Source organism: Pleurodeles waltl, chromosome 7, assembly GCF_031143425.1.
Source record: "Pleurodeles waltl isolate 20211129_DDA chromosome 7, aPleWal1.hap1.20221129, whole genome shotgun sequence".
In the NCBI taxonomy this organism is placed as follows: Eukaryota; Metazoa; Chordata; class Amphibia; order Caudata; family Salamandridae; genus Pleurodeles; species Pleurodeles waltl.
Genome location: NC_090446.1, coordinates 55,191,422 through 55,215,050, shown reverse-complemented (window position 1 = coordinate 55,215,050; position 23,629 = coordinate 55,191,422). Strand labels below are relative to the sequence as shown.

The 23,629-nt window shown below is 41.1% G+C and overlaps 1 protein-coding gene across 2 annotated transcripts in view; it reads right to left on the bottom strand.

The window, feature by feature from the left end:
- LOC138303616 (C-type lectin domain family 2 member E-like) overlaps positions 1–23,629 on the bottom strand; it is a 54,428-nt gene that overhangs the window by 5,626 nt on the left and 25,173 nt on the right. The window contains exon 4 of one of the 2 annotated variants that reach the window (XM_069242907.1): positions 18,280–18,383. In XM_069242907.1, the coding sequence (XP_069099008.1) occupies positions 18,280–18,383 (104 nt within the window). Of the gene's footprint in view, positions 1–15,838; positions 18,384–23,629 lie in introns of those variants that run through there. The other variant, XM_069242906.1, reaches the window with a different exon arrangement.

The window sequence follows — 23,629 nt, the reverse complement described above, 5'->3', positions numbered from 1 at the left end:
TGAATTGTGATAATTGCGGAGTTGGTATACTCCAATGTAGTTTGTATGGGAGTGTGCGTATTCCAGAGGGTGTGTGTAGAGAAGTCGTTGAACGTCAATTGTGTGTGGTGCTTTGTGGTAAATAATTCCCCACGTGGTTGTTGATATACGGACCCTGCGAAGTATAAGACTCCAGAGTATTGGTACAAGTATGTGATATACTTGGTTGTTGTTGTAAATTGTCTGTTTTAGTGGGTCAATTGGGCATGGTTGACAAAATTGATAGAGTGTGTGTTAAAAGGAGTGTTAGTTTGAACAAGGAGGATCTAGTATTAGTCAAGGGTAAAATTTGCTGGTCGAATTTTACATGAGTCAGAGAAAGCTGAAGAATAAGTAGTTGTTAGAGCTAAATGCCGCAATCGAAAATTCTGTGAGACTTCTGAAGTGATTGTGTTCCCTACTTATAGCAAGAAGACAAATTGGTGTGCTGATTTTTTCATTAGTGCCCACAATACTTTGCATTAGTTTTGTGAGATTTTTAGTTACGGGAGGATAAGCCACAAGACTTTGACAGCCTGTATGTGAGAGTGTGAAGTCACATAGGTCCGCGCCAGGATAGGTCGGTTGGTGAAAGGGAGCCGCGAATGGATTGGTGATCAACTGTAAAGGGCAATTGGTCAAGAGAAGCATGCAAAATGGATTTTGGGATTGAATTACTTCCCGTTTTAAATGTAAATCGCAGTTTTGACTCAGATTTGAGTAAAAATGAACTTTTTCAAAGCGTTAAAGAGTGATTAGATTATAGCGTTAAGAGAGCTGATTATATTCCAGCTAGAGTAGGAGAAATTTGCCCGCCTGAAAGTACTCCAGCATATATGCTTATTGATGAGAGAGGTACCGGGCATGTATTTGGTTAAAACACTGGTGCAAAATTACAGAAAAGGAAGAAAGTTCAGCATTTCCTGTCCATGGAACTTGTAACATAATAATTTTAGAGAATTTGAGAAAAGTGCTGTATGATTTAAAACATCCTCCAAGACCAGGACAATTTCAAGCTTTTGGATATTAGTGGACAGACAGCAAGAGAAATTAAAATTTGAGAGTAGAAATAGAAAGGCAGAGAAGACATTAGCAGAAGATAGATGGGACAATGAGTTAAAATTTTAGAGAACTGAAACTTTACAGGGAATTAAAATGTTTCCAGCAATTACACAAGAGAAGGAGAGCAGTGTCAAACAAAAGATTAAAAGGAAAAATAAAGACTCTTCTGAAGATGAGTCGAAGTCAGCTGAAGCGAAAAAATCATTGACTTATGATGAAGAATCAGATGATGAGAAATTCATACTACAATTATTGAGAAGTCATCCTCCACCATATGCAGCACAGGAGCCTATTCCAAGTACTAGTGCCAGTCCAAGTGCCCCAATACCAGTTGCAATTACACAGAAGTACAGGTCGCAACTAATGTTCCTGCTGTCACAGTTACACAAACACCCATGATTCAGACAGTCGAACAGCCTGGGATTTATCCTACTATTCCTGTTGTGTTTTCCTCACCGAGTGTTACAGTACCTGTGGTACAACCACAAGTCTATCAGAAACCAGTGATGGTCTAAATGGAGTCTACACCTAGCCTGGTGTCTCCAGTACAGGTTCAGAATATTCAGGGGTACACACCTGTTATGAGTTTACAGTTAAATTCTTCAATGGTGACTGGTCAGAATTCAGGAGTAATTTACTAGAAAAATCAAAATGTTCTGACAAGTCCAGAAGCTTTAACAGTACTGTTACTATTAGTCCTGTTGTTCCGTTGATTATCGAGGGAAATATTGAGAATAGTGGGCAGAATATTTTCAATTCAAATGCAGAAATGGAGAGACTAAGGCCCTCATTTCAACCTCAGGGTCCTTTTCAAAGACCGCCGAGGTTCTGCCAGGCCAAAGACCGCCAGTGTTGGTGGTCTTCCGCCAACCATATTATGACTGCTGGCGACCCTCCGTCCTTTTTTGGACGGAGAGCCACCAGCAGCCATATGGGCGGTCGGCAGTGTAGTGGAGGCTGCGCCACGGTCACCGCCACATCATCAGAACACCGCCCACCGAATTACATCCCAGTATTTGGCGTGGCGGTGTTCTGGCGACGGGGTGCTGGCAGTGGAGCAGCCCGATGGATCCCTTTCCCTTCCAGAGGATCACCAAAACAGGTAAGGTGATCGTCCATTAGGGGTGGGGGTGTTGTGTGGTGTGTGCGTGCATGGGGGTGTGCATGTGAGTGTGTAGAGGGGGTGTGTGTGAGTGCGTGTATGTATGCAGGAGGTGTAGTGTGTAGGGGAAATGCTCTGTGTATTATATGTGCGTGTGTGCATGTATGTGTGCGTGTATGTGTGTGAATGGTGTGAGCGTGCATGAAGGGGATGTGGTGGGTATGTTTGGGGGGATCTATGGGAGTTGGGGGGTCCTACTACCTTTGGGGGGGTGGTAGGGGGTCGTGGGTGTTGGGGTGGACTCAGGGGAGGGAGAGGGAGAGACCCCAATCAGTGCCAGAGAACAATTTCTCTGGCACTGATGGTGCCTACTGCCATGGATTTCATGGCGGTTCAAAACCCCACAAAGTCCATGGCGGTATGCGGGGTCCTGATACCGCTGGTGGACTAGTGACGGCCGCCAGGCTGGAGACCTTTGTCTCCAGCCTGGCAGATGTTACCGCCGTGGCGGACGGTGTGGTATATTGGTGGTTTGGCATATGCCAAACAGCCAATGTCATAATGGGCGGTAATGACCGCCAGCCTGTTTGCGGTCCTACCGCCATCATTGCACCGTCCGCCAGGGTCGTAATGAGAGCCTAAATGTTCATACTGGAGTTATGTCTCCAAATAACCTGTCGTTTAACAAGACGGGTCCACTGATTGATTTCAGTCATTCCAGGACTTCACAGACTTCAGAAACATCAAAAATCACACCACAGAACATGTACAGTGTAAATAATAATAATGTTTCATTACAAGGTTTGACTGCTCAGCAGTTAACGGATTAGTTAGAAAAGATGAGTTGAACGAAGACAAATACAAATACTGAGAGGGGGAACTCTTTGAACATGGCAATGCTTAAATTAGAAATAAATGAAATGAATGAAGGAGTAATTGATGTACAAAGAATTGACTTGTATAATGAAGAGGAGTTATGCTTTACATGTAAAATAGTTACACACAGAGCAGGACTGATTCCCCAGAAATTAGCAGATCTTGCAAAGAAGTTCAAATTAGACATTGAGAAAATAAAGCAGCTGAGGAGAAATACAAATTAGAATTTGATTCAAAAGATTTTGAGAACATAAGAATACCAGGAATGAAAATTCACATTAGGGAATTCATTCAAAGTGTCCAATTATGGGGAGCATTAGATACATGGGAAGGCAAATGGGTGAAGAAAAGAGATCACATGAAAAAGGAGCCTATGCATATGAATACAAATTCGAAAGCAAATGTGCAGCAGACTGATGGTAGTTCAGTAAAAGTATTTCCAATGAGAGATTCCTGGAGGGATTTTGTACATGTCCCTTGGAGCAGAAGTAATATTTTATCATTTACAAATGATTACCGGAGATTGAAAGAGAAACCAGTGGAATGGTACCAGCAAATAGATAGGTTTGTGAAGCTTGCAAAATGACTGTGGGAGGACTTAAATACTTTGTTAGAAACAGTGGTTCCAGCTCATTAATGGACTGAATGCAAAAGAAGTGTAGACTGGCCAATGAGAGAGCCTCCACGAGATCCAGTCACAAGTGCACTGTCTCCTAAAGTAATGAAAATCAATTATAAAGTGATTGAGTTCCTGAAAGCAAGCATTTCCCCTAAAAGTATTGATTGGCAGAGAATTGATAGAACAGCACAGGAAGTGAAATAATCAATACACGCATACTTTGAGAGATTGCTTCAGGCGTTCAAACATTGCTATGGGACTGAAGCAATTGAGCCGAAAGGCACGATTCATTTTGTGTTCACATTTGTCAAAGGTTTGAGACCTGAAATTGGACAGATGGTTAAGAGTAATTTGATTTGCTGGCAAGCAAAATCGGTTGATGAGGTGCTTCAATTTGCTAAATATTGTAGTGACGAGATTGAAATGAAGCAGAAGAAATTGAAGGAAAAGGCAATGGTGATGCAGATTAAATGTGGCATAATCAGGGATGCGGGGAACTTTTCCTCTGCAACAGGGAATCTTTCCACAGCAGCAGGGAAACATGTTGTTTCAAAATCAGGCAAGAGGTAGAGGTTGTGGTAACCGCTTTGATTTGAATATGGTGTCATAATCCAGGTGATATGCAGGCAATGAAAAGGATGTTACCTTGTCACAACTGTGGGAATTTCGGGCATTGGAAGCGGGAATGTCCGATGATGATGCAGGAGGGCATGGTTAAACAGATGAATGAAAACAATCTTTTCCCAAATTCAAAAGGTCCAAGAATGAGGGGTCCTAATCTAAATGTCCAAAATATTCAGATGCAGATTCCTCAACATATGCAAAGTGCCCAACCAATGCAATAAATGCAAATGCCACATTTTCAGATGCCACAGACACAGTTAATGCAGCCTTAGGTACAAATGGTACTGAAGCAGCAACAAATGCAAATAACTCAAGCTCCAATGGTCCAGCAGCAGATGATGCTTCCTCAGCAGAACATGGGTCAAAAGTTAAATCACAATAATCATACAGTACAACAGTTTACACTTCACAGTGAGGATGAGTAGAATTATGAAATGATGAGTGAGAGTTCTGATGGAGAAGAATGTGTGTTGGCAGCTTCATTAGAGGTGGATCAGAAAGGTCTTTATGTAAATGGTAAAGTAACGAGTCATAATGTCTCATTTCTAGTCGATACAGGAGCTAGACACTCTACAATAAGAACAGCAGATGTCCCGAATGTACCACTTTCTGGGAAAGCAGTCCAGATTGTAGGAGTTGCAAATTAGTACCTGACAGAACCAATTACTGAACCAGTTCCTATTAAAATTGGAAACTTTGAAGGACTACACAAATTCATAATTTGTGACTCAAGTCCAGTTTTCTTGCTAGGAAGAGATCTATTGTGCAAGACAAAATTTTTGATTACCTGTACAAATTATGGAATTGCTATTCCGATGAATAGTGAGGATGACGATGATGATTCAGGCATATAAACTGAACATTAATGAAGAATATCCTCTGGTTAGTTTCTACCCTACATTCACAATACAAGACCTGCCAACTGATTTACAGGGCACAGCTAATTTGAAAGTTTGGGACTTATCAGGAAAAGATACTGGTCTGATCAAAGGAGTTGAACCGGTCAAAGTCACAATAAAGGCCAGTGTAGATTTTCCACAGACACAGCAATATCACATGGCACCAGATACAATTGAAGGAGTCACTCCTGTAATTGCAGATTTTGTGAAGCAGGGAGTTTTAAAAGAAGTGCTGAGCAGCCCGTGTAATTCGCCTATTATGGATTTGTGAACACCAAGTGGGAAATTTAGAATTGTCCTGGATTTGAGACAAATCAATGAAATAGTGGTGAAATGTTGTCCAGTGGTACCAAATCCAGCAGTGATTTTGTTTCAGATCCCATGTAATGCAGAATGGTTCACGGTGGTGGATCTTTCACAAACATTTTTTACTGTGTCTCTTCACGAGGATAGTCATTCTTTTCTGTTTTAAATTTTGTAATAAAGTCTACAGTTGGTGCAAAATTCCACGAGGTTTTTCAGAATCACCATCAATCTTTAACCAGGTGTTGAAAAAGAACTTGGAATCATTGGTAATGCCTTTCCAAACCACATTAGTTCAGTACATTGATGATCTTGTGGTTGCTTCAAAGACAAGGGAAGCATGCAGGCAAGACACGATTGCTTTGTTGAATCATTTGGGAGAGAATGAACATAAAGTGTCCCCAGCAAATTACAGAACTATCAGAAAGAAGTGAAATATTAGGGACACCAAATAGAGAAAGGTGCGAGAGGGTTACAGCTATTTTGCAGATGAATCCTCTAGTCATACAAAGATGTCAGGATGTTTCTGGAAACTGTGAGCTATTGTCGCCAGTGGATTCCAAATTTTTCAGTAATTTCAAAGCCATTGCAGAGACTGACCCACAAGGACGTTACAGAACCTGTCCCTTTTGATGAAGCTTGCATGAAAGCTTTTACTGAGTTGAGAGAAAGTTTGTGCAGAGCACCAGCTTTGGGAATGCCTAACTACACAAAACCATTTATGTTGTTCTGTGATGAGTGATTTCTGTGCTCTTTCTGTCTTGACACAGGTAGAAGGTGGTGTTAATTGCCCTGTAGAAAATGTTCCTGTTACTTTGGAGCCAGTCACACAGCTCTACCTGGCTGGTTGTGAGCTGTGTCAGAGGTTGGTTTATCACTAGCTCAATGTGAAGCCACTGTGATGGGATATCCTTTAACTGTTTAAGTCCTTCACTCTGTTGAAGTTTTGTTGACCTGTACAAAAACGCAATACCTGACAAATGCGAGATTGACACGTTATGAAACTCTAATTTTGGGTTCTCCAAATGTTACCCTGAAAAGATGTACAGTGCTTAACTCAGCAACCTTATTCCCAATATCGAAATTGAAAAATTGAAAGAAGTTGAACATGATTGTCTAGAGGTTTCTTGAATTGTGCACGAAACCCAGACCCGATATTCAAGATACTGCGTTAGAGGAAAATAACCAGATTGTTTTTGTTGATGGTTCCGGTTTAAGAGCTAACACGGGAACACTGAAAGCTGGATATGCTGTGTGCACAATTACTGGTATACTCGAAGCTTTATGGCTTCAAAGAGTATTTTCTGCTCAAGTTGCTGAATTAGTTGCCCTCACTAGAGCCTGCCGGATTAGTGTACAGCTTAAAGTCACAATGTTTACAGACAGTCAATACAGATTTGGAATTGTCCATGACTTTGGCCAGCTGTTGTCACAGAGAGGTTTCATGACCTCTTCTGGTTCACCAATCAGAAATGGTGAAAGAATTCATGATTTGTTACAAGCCCTACAATTACCTGAGAAAATTGCTGTGGTTAAATGCAGTGCAGATCAGAGATTCAATTATTTAGTTTCAAGAGGAAATGCTTATGCACACCAAGTCGCAAGATATTGCGCATTGAATTGTATCACAATTAATGAAGAATGTCAGAAAGTTGAAATTGATTAAACAAATTCAAATTACTTGTTACCTGCTGTTGATACATGGGATGAGATCAAATATCTGCAAGGGAATGTATCTGACAAAGAGAAGAAAACCTGGGAGAAATCTAAATGTGTTCAAAGAGATGTAGATGATCTTTGGGTCTCAACTGAAGGACAGGTATTGCCAAACTGTCTACTGACACAAATGGCGAGACATTAACATGGTCAAGCACACATTGGCAGGGATGCAATGATTCGAACATTTAAACAGTTCTGGGTTAATCCAAAATTTAGGCAGGTTGCCAAAGCAATTTGTCACAGGTGTATTACATGCCAACAAAATAATGTGGGAAAAAACAGCTGTCAATTTGAGTCACATTGGAAGAGCAAGAGGGCAGTTCAGCAGAATGAAAATGGATTTCATTGAGATGCCTGTGTGTGGTGGTTTGAGATATGTGCTGGTGATTGTTTGTATTTTCAGTCACTGGATTGACGGTTACCCTACACGTAGAAATGATAGTCTCACAGTAGCAGAGCTCCTACTTAGAGAGTTGATAACACAGTTTGGAATCGCAGCCTCTGTAGAATCAGATAGAGGAAGTAACTTCAATAACAAAGTAATAAAATTATGTTCAGCATTAAGCATTGAGCAGAATCTGCACTGTAGCTATCGGCAAGAAGCATCTGGATTGCGAGAGCAAACGAATGGTACTTTGAAAGCACAACTGGCAAAAATGTGTGCATCTACGAATTTGAAATGGCCAGATGCCTTGCCTTTGGTTTTGATGAGCATGAGAAACACACCTGATAGAAAGACAGGACTTTCTCCCAATGGAAACCTCATGGGCAGAGCAATGAGATTACCAGCTGTTACTGCAAATGCTCTTGTGAATATAAGAGATGTATGGTGCTGGATTACTGCAAGAATCTAGCTGAGGTGGTTCGCTCTATTGCTCACCAGGTGGAAGCGACAAGCGTGCCACCATCCCAAGACCCGTGCCACAGTCTGCAGGCTGGTGATTGAGTGATGATCAAGAAGCACATCAGAAAAATGTGTCTGGAACCTAGGGGGAAGGGTCCCCACCAAGCGGTGCTCGTCACGCCAACTGCTGTGAAGTGCACTGGGATCCCGAACTGGATTCATGCCAGCCACATGGGGAAAAAGCCCTATCCGCTGGTAGAAAATGAGGATGAGTTGTTGAGAGTACTGACAACTAATATGCAGTCTCAAGAAGCAAGAAGAGAGACTGTAGAGGTAGAAGCAGAAGCAGAGACGGTGCAAACTGTTAAAGATCCAGGTACACCTCAGAGAGATGAGATAGAGTTTCCTGAGGGTGCTCATGCATCAGCAAATGAAACAGGAGATGTTAAGTCTAAGGAGAACTCTCCCAGAAGCAGATGAGTGGGAAGATCAGTTAAAACTAGTTATGTTTCCGGAAGTGGCAGCTGATGAAGGAGTTGAGTTGAATAGAAGTCATGCAGATTTGACTTCTCCTGATTTGACGAGTGGTGCAGGAACATCAAGTCAATGTGAAAATCCTGCTGAGAAGAAAGACCCATTTTGCAAAATTTGTCCAAAAAAAAAAACCTCTGAAAGGAGAGAAATGCCCTAAATTTCAGGCAAAATGAAAGGTTCCATTTGTACTGCAGACAATAACTGAAGAGCCAGACACCACAACAAGAGCAGTCACAGATGACGATCTGAGTGAATGAGAAATAATTGCAAATCAGAGAACGAAAGGAAAACAAATTGCAAGTCGGAGATACTCTGGTCCTGAATGGGCGTACTGTAAGGCAAATGAGTGGCAACGTGAATCTGTGTCTTTTGTTTTGATTGTGGTCTTCCAGATCAATATTATGGAACTTGAACTTTCTTTTGAAGTAAAGCTTGAGATTAAAGTACCAGTTGATAAAGAGGGGCATTACATTCTACAAGTGCAAATGAAAACTGATGTTTAAGAGACTGTGATTAACTGTAAGAGACTTTGAAATCTGATTTTTGACAAGGTGAACCTGATTTTGACAAGCTGCTAAAGCGATTTTGACAACAAGTTCTGTAGAAGAGACTGAAAGCTGAAAATATATTGCAAATAAGATTATTTTTATTTTTGCTGCATAGTATAATAATTTTTCTTTTTCTTATTACTTCTACTTTCTCATTCTTTACAGGATGGATAGCAATCATAATAGAGCACAACCCAATAGGTGCGGTAAGTGCATATGTATTGCTTTGGGAATTGTGTGTTAGTGTGTTTGTTAAAGATTAGAAGTATGAGTGTTTATCACACACCCGATAATAGCTATATTAGTCCTTTAGATACTACTACACTTTCAAAGCTGGAAAAGTTTAACAGGGATGAAAAATACTTACACTTAGACAACTCACAAGGAGATCTTTCCTTTAATGTTTCTATTGCATGCTGTCTGAATATGTTGAAACAATGAATGTAAGAAAGTGTTATGTTTGTACGCAAATTCCTTCATCAGTGCAAGAAGGAGTACCTTATCACAGCTTACCACTAACATATGGAATTAGTTGCAGTCTTTTACTAACAATGCTTTATAACCAGGAATACATCTAATATTTTTACTCAAATGTGGATGTTGTGTTTTCTTTTGTTCCAATTAACCAGCACTTGAGTAACATTGGAAAAGAAAGAAACATTGATATTGTGGGAGGTTTCTATGCAGGAATAACCTGACATGCTTGCTTCCACCAGCAGAAAAGTCCTTCTTAGATCAAAATGATAACAGGAGAAAAGCATTGAAGGAGAAGATGGAGAAAGGGTTAGGGAAAAGGACATACAAGAATGATTACGCTTTTAGTGAAACTAAAACACAAGGGAAGCTTGCTCTAGATGCCACATATGTAGCAGAGCTGTGTGTGTATAGACCATAAGCTAAGTCTGACACTAACTTTGTGGGAACTAGTTAATGCAGACGTATTTATTTTCAGGAATACGTCAGACTTTATGCTGAATAGCAAGGATCCCACGATTACTGGAATTTATTACACCTGTGGAAAGAATGCTTATCATTGTCTCACAAGGGGATGGTATGTGACTTATTTGGGAGTTGTATTCCTGAAAATATACCAAGTTGACAAAAGATGACACACCAAATTGGAATGAATTGTTGAAACCAAGATCAAAAAGAGAAACATATACTAAAATAACTGGGGATATATTTGGGGCAATTATTCCTTCTGTAGTAGTTGTCCTGAATGCTCTGAAAATTAGAAAGTTGTCTAATATTGTGGATAACATGTTAACTGATTTTTCTGAAGCTGTATTATTTATGGATACTGAAATGGCTGCGGTACGTTTAATGGTTCTTCAGAAACTCCTTGTGTTAGACATCCTTTCAGCAAAGGAAGGTGGAGTCTGTCAAATGTTAAAATCAAGGCATTGCTGTACTTTCATACCAGATAATAGTAAAGGATTTAGAAATGTCATCAAGAACCTGACCAATTTGAATTCAGGTTTAAAAGATCTGAAAAAGCCAATGGTTTGGGAAAATGTTTGCAAAGGTGTTGCAAAAGTGAAACATTGGCTGGGTAGTCTTGGAAATGAGATTGTGGGATAAGTGCTCAAACCATTAATAATCATAATTGCTTGTGTCATCTGTACTATCGGACTTTACTAACTGTATAAACTGATTAAAAGAAAATGGATGAAACATGACCAGGGGAGGGAGGAGATTAGGCTTGGGAAACTGAGAAGCAGACATTTTTGTGATCTCAGATAAACTGATAAATGGAAAAATAAAAAATAGATTTATTAGGGAAACTAAATTTTGAACTAATGAGAATGAATACAAGTATTAATTATTATATTTTGCGATGACACATAGCCAGAGAAGGGATTGATAGAGAATAATTATTACAAATGAATTGAGTGCCTAATCAAAGAAATAATGTGCGTTTAAAAGCACTTAGACATATACTTTTGAAAATGTGGCCTTCTTTAGAGTGAATTATGAATGTAACTTAAAAGTAATAATAAATGACTGTCTAACGAGATAATTACACTTTGCTAATTAAGAACAACAAAGAAATAATGATTTTATGTAATAAAGATGTTTTGTTTAAGTTTTATGAAATGTTGTACATTGCATATTTTATTAATGTGTGTTTTTGAACAAGGCCTATGTCAAGCTAGCTAATTCACAAAATACAATGCTTAGAAATTGCTGATGTTTAAGGAAAATTACTGTCTTGTCCTTTCCTGAAGCATCCTGTTAACACCAGGGGAAATGTTGCAACACTGCAATAAAGTTTGTAGCTTCCTGGGAGACAGAGAGCTAGGTAGAGAACAATGGGGTTTTAATCTGCATTCATACTTTGCTACTGTTAGCACCCTGCAATGGAACTGGTGAAAAGGAAGTTGAAAACAGATACAAGATGGAACATGCTTCAGTTTTAATTGGTTCTAACCATAACCACCCCACTTACTGACCAATGGCAATCTTCCTAGTTACTTTTTGGGATTTTAATTATGTAATGTTAGCTCAGTCTTGCTCAGAACTCTTTTTGCTGCGGTCGTTGTTAAACCTACTCTGATGGTGTTCAGGCTCTTTAATAAATGTCTTTAGTTTTCTGTCATTGACAGATCAGATGCATTAAGGCCAAACTTTACTGAACTGTATCCCTTATGTCACTGTCCTCTCAAGCGGACCATAAAGATGCTCAACTGATGAAGAACTTTGCTGCCTGCTGAATATATTAAGGAGAGGTATAAATGTGTGCATTTGTGTTTTTTGCAGTTTTTTTATGTTTTTCTCTTCTAGAAACTAAACTGCTGATTTTTGTAAGCTCTTTAACAAGATGTCTACCAAACTAATTTTTGTCTTTTTCTTTTTGCATGACGTCCAACATGCTTAATCTAATTAGGGCATTGGCTAGAATGTCACATACTGAATTTGACTGCTCCATGAACTGATTGTGAATAATTTGTCTGCAATAACTCAATGTATACTATCTCAATCATACACCTGCTATTGTTATCCTACATAGTAATTCTCAGGTGTCTAATAATTCATTTTCTGTCAAAGCTGAGATTCTTTAGAAGATTCAGTCAACCAGTGTTATTCTTATATATGTATCACTTTGTTTAGCGTTTGATTTACGAGATCTTAGCCTTTTTAATCTAAGGGCAATAAATGTTTAAACTTTAGTAAACTGGTGAGGTGATTCATGGCCACATAGGTCATGGTGTCTTCAATTACTGACTCCAATGTTGAATTAATGATGTTATTGATTAAATGTGTTTATTGATGAGTTGTTTGTGACCAAACCCTTTCTCGTTATCTAAGTCCAAAGATCCACATGACCTCTTGATGGTAATGGTTGGATACATTAATGTGTCCCCTTATAAAAAAAACTATCAAAGAAAATATAAGGTTTAAAGGACGTGCCCACAGATGCAGTGACAGAAAGAAACAGCACTATGATAAGCACCCATTTTTTTAGCTTCCGTATTTTAAGCCCTTAATTACATCAACTACGCCCCCTTCAGAGACCCCACAGTTTTTCATCCCACTTTAAGCCTGGCTCCCTATCGCCCCAGAGAATCCCGCTGCGGCTCAATTCTGTGAATGAAAGCAATAGTGTGGAAACACTTGACTCCAGCTGTCTGAGAGGCGTCCTCTATATACTCCTTAACAAGATCTTCAGTGCTTAACTATTATGGAACATTATTTAAGTCTACTAACTCACCGCAGAAAGCCAACCAGAGCTGGAGTGAGTAAATGGGGTACAAAAGGATCCATAAGAGATCTCCCATCCTTTCCCAGCTTCCAACTCCCCCGCCGCAGCACCTTAGCGAATGGATACAAGAATACAGGCAAAGGCAGCATACATCAGCAGATTCTACACGAGCACTGGAATGGAAAACTGAAAACAATACGGATACTATGGCCTCAGAAACACACCTTCTTCTATCTCCAGCACCTTAGTGAACATTATCTTTTCAATAATTTTCAGCTGTTCTAATGGAGCATCAGTTTGGTCACAGGTACACATCAAGGAAACACAAACATTGGCATAACTAATAGGTTTTATCTTTGTGAACTATTGGCTTTGTCAATGTTTTTTAGCCATGCTGCACAGATCCCCAGGCTGTGCAGAATGGCTAAAGTTAAAGGGGAAAAAAAAAAACTGTTGACACCTCTTCCCGTGTCATTTTGTAGCCATGTGCATCACGCAAGAAAAAAGTAAAACCTGTTAAAATTTAAAGATCTAGTTTGCTATTATATCTGGCAAAGGCGAACCAAGCAGCTCACCATCACTCCTCAGCTGGAATAAATCTGGGTATTTTTGAAGCAAGCTTTGAAGATCCATCCACCTGTGGAGGAAGTCCTATGAGAGCCTGAACACACCCATCTGTCCCAATACTCAGCTGAACAGACGGCCTGGGCTCTGAAGTTTACGATTATTTCGGGAGGTCACATTTATGAAATCCGACAACTCAGGGTGGGTTTTCATAATAGTAAATAGTTTAAAACTCAAGTCTTGAAAAGAGAGGCAAATAATGCATACATGTACATAAATGAGACACTATAACAGAAATGAACACAATGAAGGAGACTACATTACTAGGCTTAAGATGGCTATTGTAATTAACTAATCACAGCAAAGAGCTGGGAAGGCAGGAGTAAAGTTACAAAATATGTGCACAAAAACAGATTGGTTAATACACAGAACAGGGTCACAACAAAACGGACTAAAACGTAAAAGAGTAAATTAAATGGACAGATCACCTGTTCATCCAAGGAACAGCTAGAGACTATTATGGGGCTTATATCAAGGGAAGGCAGGAATTTAGCAGAAGTGCCAAAGAATTCCAGATCTTCTTTTTGTCAGAGCTTCCTTACTGATTCCTGAACCTTCTAGATACTGAAATATAATGAGGTAACCCTGTGTCTCTCAGAACCTGTGTACTAGATCCTATGACCCTACGATGGGACCACTCTGCTAAAGGAAATATTGCATGCTTTATCTGTATAACTCAGACATAAATAAATGATCCCCAAACACACAACAGTCTACCGTTGTATAACACCAGTCATATAGTGAGGGTTACAGAAAAATAATTTCAGCAAGACTATTTTAAGAGTGACATAAAGTTCTCACACTGTGCTTTTGCCTGTGGGCAAGGGCATTTGCTCCATGGATCTACATAGATTAACGTAGTAGGCAAGAGTTTTGTTGATTCACCCAAACAAACTGCAGATAGAAGATATGTACCACAGATATGTACGTTAAGCTCTCTTAAGAGAGATAGTATTTTGCTTTGCTAACTGTAATTTTTTATACACTTGCAATTGTATGACTGTACCTGAGGGTTCCCTTGAGAGAAGCTTACACTACTAAACGGGGCTTCAGATGGGCATGGAGACAAGTCTATGAGAATAACTACATATCTGATTGTTTATTAACAAAAAGTTATGATAAATGCAGATGGCCTGTCATACTTGTGTGTGAAAAACGTATGTATGTTGAAATCAAAAGGCATTTTAGTGTGAATTAGGTTTACTCTAAATTAAACCCTACAGATAGTTTTTTTGTTAAGTGGAATCTCAGATTACACCTACTGCAGATTTTGGAGTTTGTTACTCCCTCTGACAAACCATGATTATAAAAGGTTTGCGCCAACTGTAAATTTGTTACCATTTGCAATTTTATAGCCGAACTCCTGATGGTTGCCTTGTGGGAAAGCATACACGCAGTACAGGAGGCCTGAGTTGGTTATGGTGACAAGGTAATGATAACAGCTATAGGCTTGACTGGTGTGCAGGGAAATGTTATGCCTGTTGCCATAGGGCTGGCCTGTTTATTATGAAAAGTGATACCCAAGGTAGTAGGCCAGGCCTGTTTATTGTGAAAAGCATATGGTGATGCAAATAGGACTCTAACAGTGGACTATTGCCATGTTACATTAAAGGCCCTAGGAAGGTATTTGGTTACATGTAATCTCACAGATTGCCATTATACGTGAGGCTGTGATGTTGGTCACTCCCTCTGACAAACCCTGGGAGCAGAATGTCACTGTGATGATTCATGTTAGGCCCTAATGAGAGGGGCTGGATTTTGTTTTGCCAACTGTAACTTTGTACATAGTCATAATTGTATTAATGTATGCCAGATGGTTGCCAGCATCTGCGCACTTCAGTAGGCCTGGGTTGGATATAGGATCAAGCCAGTGGTAAAGGTTACCGGCCCAGTAAGTTCAATAGGAAACGTTAGGTTGGATTCCTTAGGTGTGATCTGTGTATAATTTCAAAAATTACCAAAGCAACTAGGCCTTTCTTATGAAAAGCATGTGTTAAAGCCAATAGGCATTTAGTGATGGATTGTTATTACACTGTGCAAAAGCATGTAGGCAGGTGGTCTGATACATGGAATCCCTCAGATTACTGTAATAGGCACAGGTTTTGGTGACCCACCTGAATGAACCATGTGGTAAACTATTTGAACAATTGTAATCCTTATTATTATGCTCTATTGGTAGGGACTTTATATTGTTTCTGAGAACAGTGTTTAGTACATATTTGTAATATTCTTACGGTATACCTGATGGCTGCCTTGTGAGAATGTTTATGACCAAACACAGTAGGTCTGACTTGGTTATGGTGGCAAGTCAGTGAAAAGCTCATAGGGCTGATTGGTTATAAAGAATAGTTATAGTAATACCATATTTGTGAAAAGTATTTGTTAAAGTCAATGGGCATTTATTGTTCTAATCTGTTTCAAGTTTACAGAGCAGGAGTAATACAAACAGTAAGCCCCTGATTAACGTGTTGCTCGAGGGGTCAGTTGTGCAATGATAAGCATTTGAGAAATAACAATTACAGTAAATTACAGTAAATAAACAATAACCCGATATTCTGCTCCCTCCCTATAACTCCCCCATCCTTGTAGGTTCTCTAGTAATGTGCACCTGACATTCCCTTCCCTGGTTGACCACTAGTCCCTCCTGATGTGCCAGTGTCAGCTGCGTGGATATCAGCGGTCGGGGCAGTCAGGTGCACCTGACGGAAGAATTTAGGGCACATTGTTTGCGAAACGCTGCGGAGAGCAGTATTATGTATGTGGCCAACAACTTCCTGTATGCTTCTGACTTAAGTGTTGACGTCACAGTTATCTTTTCCATACTCAGGATGCGCCAGAGTCTATGCAGCCAAACTGTGGCGTAGATACCTTGTCTGGGCTGCAGGACGGGGATCATCTGGAGTGCCGTGCCAAGTGCCAGACTGATGTGCTGACCTTGTCTGGATTTCAGAGGAAAAGCTAGAGGATTGGGGAGCCCCAAAATATAGGCTGGGTGGCACAGGACTTGCGTGCCGGGATAGGCGTCTATGTCTGACAGTGCTATGTCCTAAGATTGCATCAGTTCTGGACAAGCCAACGATGGGTGGAGCAGTGTCCCAGGTGCACCACAACCCTTCCAGCAGCCTTCGGTGTGAGCGGGTTTGCCCCTGTGGAGCCTGAAGGGGGTGAGATACCAGTAAGTTGCTATCTTGGTGGCGGTTTCCACACACTCTGTGTTACAAGGCGCATGGTGAGCCCTGTGGTAAATGTCCTCCAATTCTTTGTGTACCAGTGGACGTCCCAGCTCCTGTTCCCACCTTTTCTGACCTGGGGTCTTCTCCTCAGTGTGAGGTTGGAGCCGCAGGGCATATAATTCAGTGATGATACGCTTTTCTTGGTCCTTGATGAGGAGCCATTTCTGAAAGGGGGTGAGTACTCTGCACACCAGGGAGGGTAACCCAGTGCTTGAACTGTAGATACCGGAGGCATTCCTTGTCAGGAACCCCGTAGTCAGTTTTCAAGTGGTCGAATAGGGAGGGCCAGTCCATGTAAAAAAAGTGTTTGATGAACCTGCATCTGGCTTGATGACACTCAAAAAAACTGTGGGATGAAGGCCTGGAGCAAAGTCTGGTTTACCCAATATGGGCGTAAGCAGTGAGGAGTAGGGAGATCAGCCTATTCCGAATGGCCAGTCTATCGCAGACCACCAGTGAGGTTCTAGTTACTGGGGAGGAGTAGAAGCCCCAGGCCCTATGCTTCTGCTGAATATATGGATTTTTCCTGGGCTAGTAGTAGCAATCTGCACTCCGAGGTACATTATCGAGGAAGCAGCCCATGTTAAAGGGCATTAGGCAGCCAGCTGCTCCTGCAAGGAAGGTGCGAGTGGCAAGCTGAAAGCCTGTGACTTCTGGAGGTTAATGCGCAAACTGGATGCCTTCATGAATTGCTTCAATTCGCCCAGGAATGCTGGCAGTAAGTGCAAGGGGTCTTCTAGTGCAACAAGATCATCCAAGTAGAGGTTGATGGTATGTACGTCCCCTCAAACCGCAACCCTGTGATCATCTGTTTCTTTGTACCTTGGGGTCCATCGAGAGATACTGGTGTCCACATGGACAGTGTTAGAATACAGATCTTCTGAAGAGTGTGTTATCTAGTGTGTACTGTATTTTGCTTCGTGCGTGTGCATTAATTCTATTTGTTATAAAGGCAAATATTTGGTTGCACATTCAATTATTGAGGTTACTAAACGTATGTTAAATTGTGAGCCTGTGTTCACCCTAAACCTACCTCCTCCTCAAGAAGCCTTGAACCGCTCGACCGCACTACCATTGACAATCAAGTGCTGAAGAGGTACTTAGCCCAGTAGCTCAGAACCCATAATTAGTCCCGGGGCTCGACATTATGAATAAAAGGTCCCAAACATCACGGTTGGGCCCTGGAACTTCTGCTTTCCCAGTGGCCCTCTGAAAGGGGTTCTGGCAATGACACAAGATGTACATGATTTTGCCATATGCTAATTGGTCTTGGGCACTAGGTGACACAAAAGGGTGCTTCGGGGCACAAGGGTCACTGATTACCTCTGCCTTCTCCCCAGTCTTTATTAAGTCAATTTTGGAAACAAATGGAACCCTAGTCTCTTAATTCTAGACTGCTACCGGTCTCTTTCTTGCAGAGAGTCCACCTATAACTGGTGACCCCGCCATCAGAAAGCTTGTGATTTGAGTTCTCTAATAGCCCAACAAAAATATGTTTCTGTGATAAATTCATCGTGTGGATTAGTGACAAACATGTCAGCAGTGAGTTAAGGAAAAGAATATGGACTTGCCAGTTGCTAAATTTGGTGCCATTGACCCATTTCCATTGTTGATCAGTTTCCCTCTGCAGACCAATCCAGTGATCGCGCATCCCTTTGTAGCGAAACATGAAATCCTGGAAACACAACAAAGTAAAGGGACATTCAGAAATGCACAGATTAGGGTTGCGCACAAGGGTTCGTGGAGCTGCAGAGTGCGGACTGACAGATTTCCAAAATGCAATAAGAATATATTTAGGAGATAGCTGTGACCAACAAAGATAAAAACAAGAATGCAATCTGAAGTAGAACATTCATTGTTTGATGCACTCATTTGGCCAACTTGTTAATTTGTTGCTGAAAAACTAGCTCACTTGATTCACATAAGTGTTCTACTTTCTTCTGCAAAAGACTGATCATATCATTTGAAATACATTTGCAATAAGAGAACTGTGGAGAGCAGAGGGTAAATATCAAAGTTAATTTCTACAAAACTGTCGGACAGCCACTTTGTTACGTAGAGGTAGCAACTTATTACCACAAACAAACATTTGCAGTTCAATAGGTCTCACATTTGGGAGAGTTAGAGCCATTGGTGTTATAAATGCTTGCGCTCTGCCTTGCTTGACCTTAAAAAGTAAAGGGCTGTGTAAAAAAATATTGGCGATTCATGCTGCAGCCGCCACCCACCAAAAGAAAGTGTCCTAGATTGAAGTATTTAAAAAAAAACAGTACCCGATATCCATCACCCCACCATTAATCACCATAGATTAATCTAGAAGTGAATAATGCTTCTATCAAAAGCGCTTGGAACCAGATCAGGCTGTCAACAGTTCCAGCTTCACTGTGAACTACAAAACCTGCACCTCGAATTCCTTGTTCTAGTGGGTAGTGTTGATGGCATTATTGTAATGGGAACGGCGCAGATGTTTAGCCTGGATCTCACCTGTGAGCTGTGTCTGAGAAGTGAAGAAACCCTGAGGTGTCCCCCCTTGAGCCCAGGGCTCACATTCCCTATGAGGGGGGCCTGTCTTCTGCCCAGTGCCAGTGTGTGCAGAGTGTAACGCCCTCCCCCACGGCGGTGTCAAGGGGTCCTGCCTTCTGTCCAGTGCCAGTGTGTGCAGAGTGTAACGCCCTCCCCCGCGGCGGTGTCAAGGGGGCCTGCCTTCTGCCCCAGTGCCAGTGTGTGCAAAGTGTAACGCCCTCCCCCGCGGCGGTGTCAAGAGTGGTACAATGTTCATGAGGATGATTCCTGTGCCATTTAACTCTCGCCATGCGTTTTCTGTGGCAGCGCTAGTTTGGCATCTACTGGCAAGAAAGGGTGCCCCGTGAAGTAAAAAAGATGCAAAATTCCTCTCAGAAGTAGATGACCACTTTCCATATTTGGAGGTGCTACGCATCCTACTTTTTCAACTTTTCTTTCTCTGTCATGAAATATTCCGGCCCCAAAGCGAGTGATGGGTACAGAATGCTCGCGTTGCTTCCAGCCCACCATCGCCTGCTAGGATGTTCCTGTATCATGCTGACCTGTTGGCAGCGTATCAGATGAACAAGTGCCAAGAATTAGGAGAGCCTTTGGAGGGATACCAACGGCTACAGTGCCTCCTTTCAAACCAACACAGTTAAGTGTGAACTTTTAAGTGAAAACAATATGTTAATTAATTACAACTTGAAGGTTGGGACCACATCCCATACAGTGCTTTGAAGACTTTGAAAAAGCTTTCTGTGAACATGACTACAGAAATAAATTAGCAAGGTATTAAGAATAAACACGCAAGCTTCCAGTTGTGGCAAAAGGCTGAGAAAAGCCCAACTTAAATGAAAATACCTCCAATCGAGTGTGCGCTATATGAAACTTGAAGGCGTCATGGCCGCCATGGAGAGTGAAGGGGACAGTCAAAAGGAAAAAGTAGTGCGCCCACACTAAAGTATATGGCCGATCGTGCAATAACCCGTGTAACATGGTAAGTCTGCACAGTGTAAACAAACAGCCTAAAGGTGGGACAAACGTAAAGCATTTACCAACTAAATGAAAGGATTTTTGAAAGGCAGGGCCAGGAACGTATGAAAGTGTTGGGCGTGAGATGGGCGTGGTTAAAGCCCACAGAATAGATTACAATATGTTGAAAAGAGCAGCTCTTGTGAACTGATATGTTTGACCTAAAAAATTATGCGAATGGAATCCTAGAAAGAAGCCACCAGGGGCTTTTATATGATCACTGCATCACTGTGCTGTCTGGACTGATTTTTTTTTTTTTTTTTTTAAACAGGAAAAAAAAATAAAAAAAAGCTGTAGTTATCTAAGGTAGAGACCTCAAATAGAGTTAGTCTGACCAGCATTTCGTTTTTATTTTATTTATGAAGGTGACAATTTCGGGGTAATTAAATTAAACAATAAAAATCAAAAATGAAGTGAGGCTTACAGGCTAGGATTACAGAAAATTAAAATATACACTAAAAGCATGTAGTAAAAAAAAAAACCAGCATTTGCAATGCAATGGGTCTTGCGTTTGCCGAGCTAGAGCTATTATTGTTGTAAATTAGTAACTGGACTTTTCTTGCCACATAAACTGACAATTAAAAGTAAAACAGTTGTCAGAAGCGAGTCGATTCAAAGATTCAAAGCACCATCGCCGCCATGAGCGCGAGAGTTATTGGCTCTCTGCGTGAATGTCTACAAAGGATTGTGGCTGGGATGGAAGGCAAATCGAACCCGGAGAAGGGGCCATCACACGCTGAAACAGGACGAAGCGTGATGTAGTATGATGGCCAAAATTAAAATGTTCACTTAGCTAAAACGCCTGAGAAAGGAACTCGCACACAAAGGAGGGGCATTTCGTAAACTTCACCAATAAAAATGAAGCATCTAAGACAAGCACAACAAAGAATGAATAGCAAGAGTGGGCGTGGTTAAAAGCCCATGGAGAGAATACAGCAGGCCAGAGCGCTTGTGCGCTCAACCCTAAAAAGAGGGGTGGTACAATGGGGAAATCCCCTGTTAACTACACTAAATTGGATAGATAGAAAACCAAGAGCTGTGAAATGCAACATTGAAGGAAAAAACACAGGCAGGGAAATGAAGAAGGTTACTCCCATGAAGTAATTAAATAAAAAAATGAATACAACTAAAGTATGTTGTGCACCACAATGAACTAGCATTGGCTAAGCCAACAGATCTTTCTGGCGTGCATTCATGATTGTAAGCCAAACCTGCTGTGCTCACCAAGGCTTGTGGAAAAGGCCTACGTGAGCGCACTTGTGAAAGTAAAACAAACAGCACCTTACATGGACAGAAAGGAAAACGAATGAGCAATGGTGATCAGGTAACAGCACTAAAAGTATAAATCAGCAGTTTAAATGTCAACCTGTCAGGAAAAGAAACAGATTTAGGAACCGACAGCGACTCTCAAGTCGGTTCCAAGCTACATGCCATGCCACATCAGTAGCCTAACAAAAGGCCTATCTGGAGCTGCATCACCAAAAATTAATACAACTAAAATATGTTGTGCACCACATTGAACTAGCATTGGCTAGGCCAGCAGATCTTGTTGTAAACCCTCCATGCCGCTCTGGTTGATGCGATGAAGCTGTGATTTAGTGGCAGGACCAGAGTTGGTAGAGATTTGATTTCCCCGCAGGGCCTACTATACCGGAGGAGGCCTTCAGAAGAGGAATTGACTGTTCAAACTATGATTGACAGAGAAGATGTTTTTGTTTTCTAGACCCGAAAGTTCATGTTGGCTTTCTTCAGAAGTGTGTGTATTGCAGTCACAAATCGTATCAACATCCAGCATCTTCTAATAACACTTAAAACTGGAGCTCCATTAATGGTTGTTGTTTACAAGGGGAATGCGAGATAGGACAGAAGCCTGCTATTCTGCATTGTTTCGATGCCTGCCTTAATTCGTTATCACACGCGTCTATCAACAAGGAAAGCATCTCTGGTTTCAGCAGGTGATCTGAATACTTCCTTTGAACCATCAAATGACTATAGAATGGTCAGAGAAGAAAAGTATCTGGCATCAGGTGTCCCTGGCTTACAAGAGAAGGATATCACACACTAAGCAAGAGGGATCCAGCTGGCTAATTTAACCCTAGAACATGGCCCATGAGCCTGCACTGGCAGAATGAAATCAGACCCCACTAGTCATTACACCTTTGATAGTGGTCTCTGTAAGAGGATCATAGATTAGATCCTGATTGATCTTTCTAGTTGGCACCTTGGTGTTGATAGGACAGTGTCAGGGCGCTCAGGAACCTACCATCACCATTTAGTTCTCCAGCTGTTACTCCAAGCTTTTACCTTGCTTTCCGGGAAACCCGAGGGTCAGACATATATACGGAACTGGAGAAAAATAAAATGGGGCCAGGAATCTATCGCCAATCCAATAAACGCATGATCTCTAATACTATGGGATCAGGATTCCTGCCTCTACCTAACCCTGAGCAAAGTTTGAAACTCATTAATCTGTTTTCAATAACATATATGATCAATTCTCTAAACCCATTGTTCATTGCTCGACCGCCAGTAGTGGATGACAGGCTTGGTGTTACAAAGACTGCAAACATGCAAATGAATCTTTACTTATGGTCTTAACAAAAGCTAAGGTAGATCAGGAACTGTAGATATCAGATCTAGCTTTACGGATTGATTGAATGGCAACAATCGGCATGGGATCATTCCACACGGCAATATCTCGAGGAGGCCGACTCGAATGCTATGCAAACATTTTTGCACATTATTGCCCATCGCAGAAAACCATTTGGAAAAGCCCGAAGTTCAGAGCTCTAAAGACTGCAGGTTTGGTAACTTTGCAGGGCTCAACCTTGATTGGGCAGCAACTCCAGGGAAGGGGCTGTACCCTGGAGCTGTTTTGGAGAGGTCTGTAAAAATTGACCCTTTAACACTCAAAGAAATACTGGCAGCAATTAATAAACAAGACAAGGCTCTATGTTTCAAACAATTCCAGCTGATTTATGTAAATCAAATCTCATCTTCTTTTTGTTAAATTCCATATTAACGGGGGCTCCAATATCACCATCCTAGATTGGTGCCGAAATAGAACAACTCATTTAAGTAGAGAGATAGATGTGATCCCATTAATTACTGTATTAATAGTCTTCTGGATATTCTACACAAAAAAAATGTGCCTCTCTACTATTGTCCACACTCTGGCTGTGTGTGTTGAGTCCAGCTCTATCCTGTCAATAAACTGGGCAAGTTTCAGGAAAAAGATAGGAACCATTGTGTCTTCTGGATGCATTTAATTTTGGAATTAGTTTGTAAACTGAAAATAGTTGCTTTATGTGTCATTTTTGTGATTCTTCGAACCACTTTTTATAGCACCCTGAGACACTATTATGAAACTCTATAGGAGAGAGT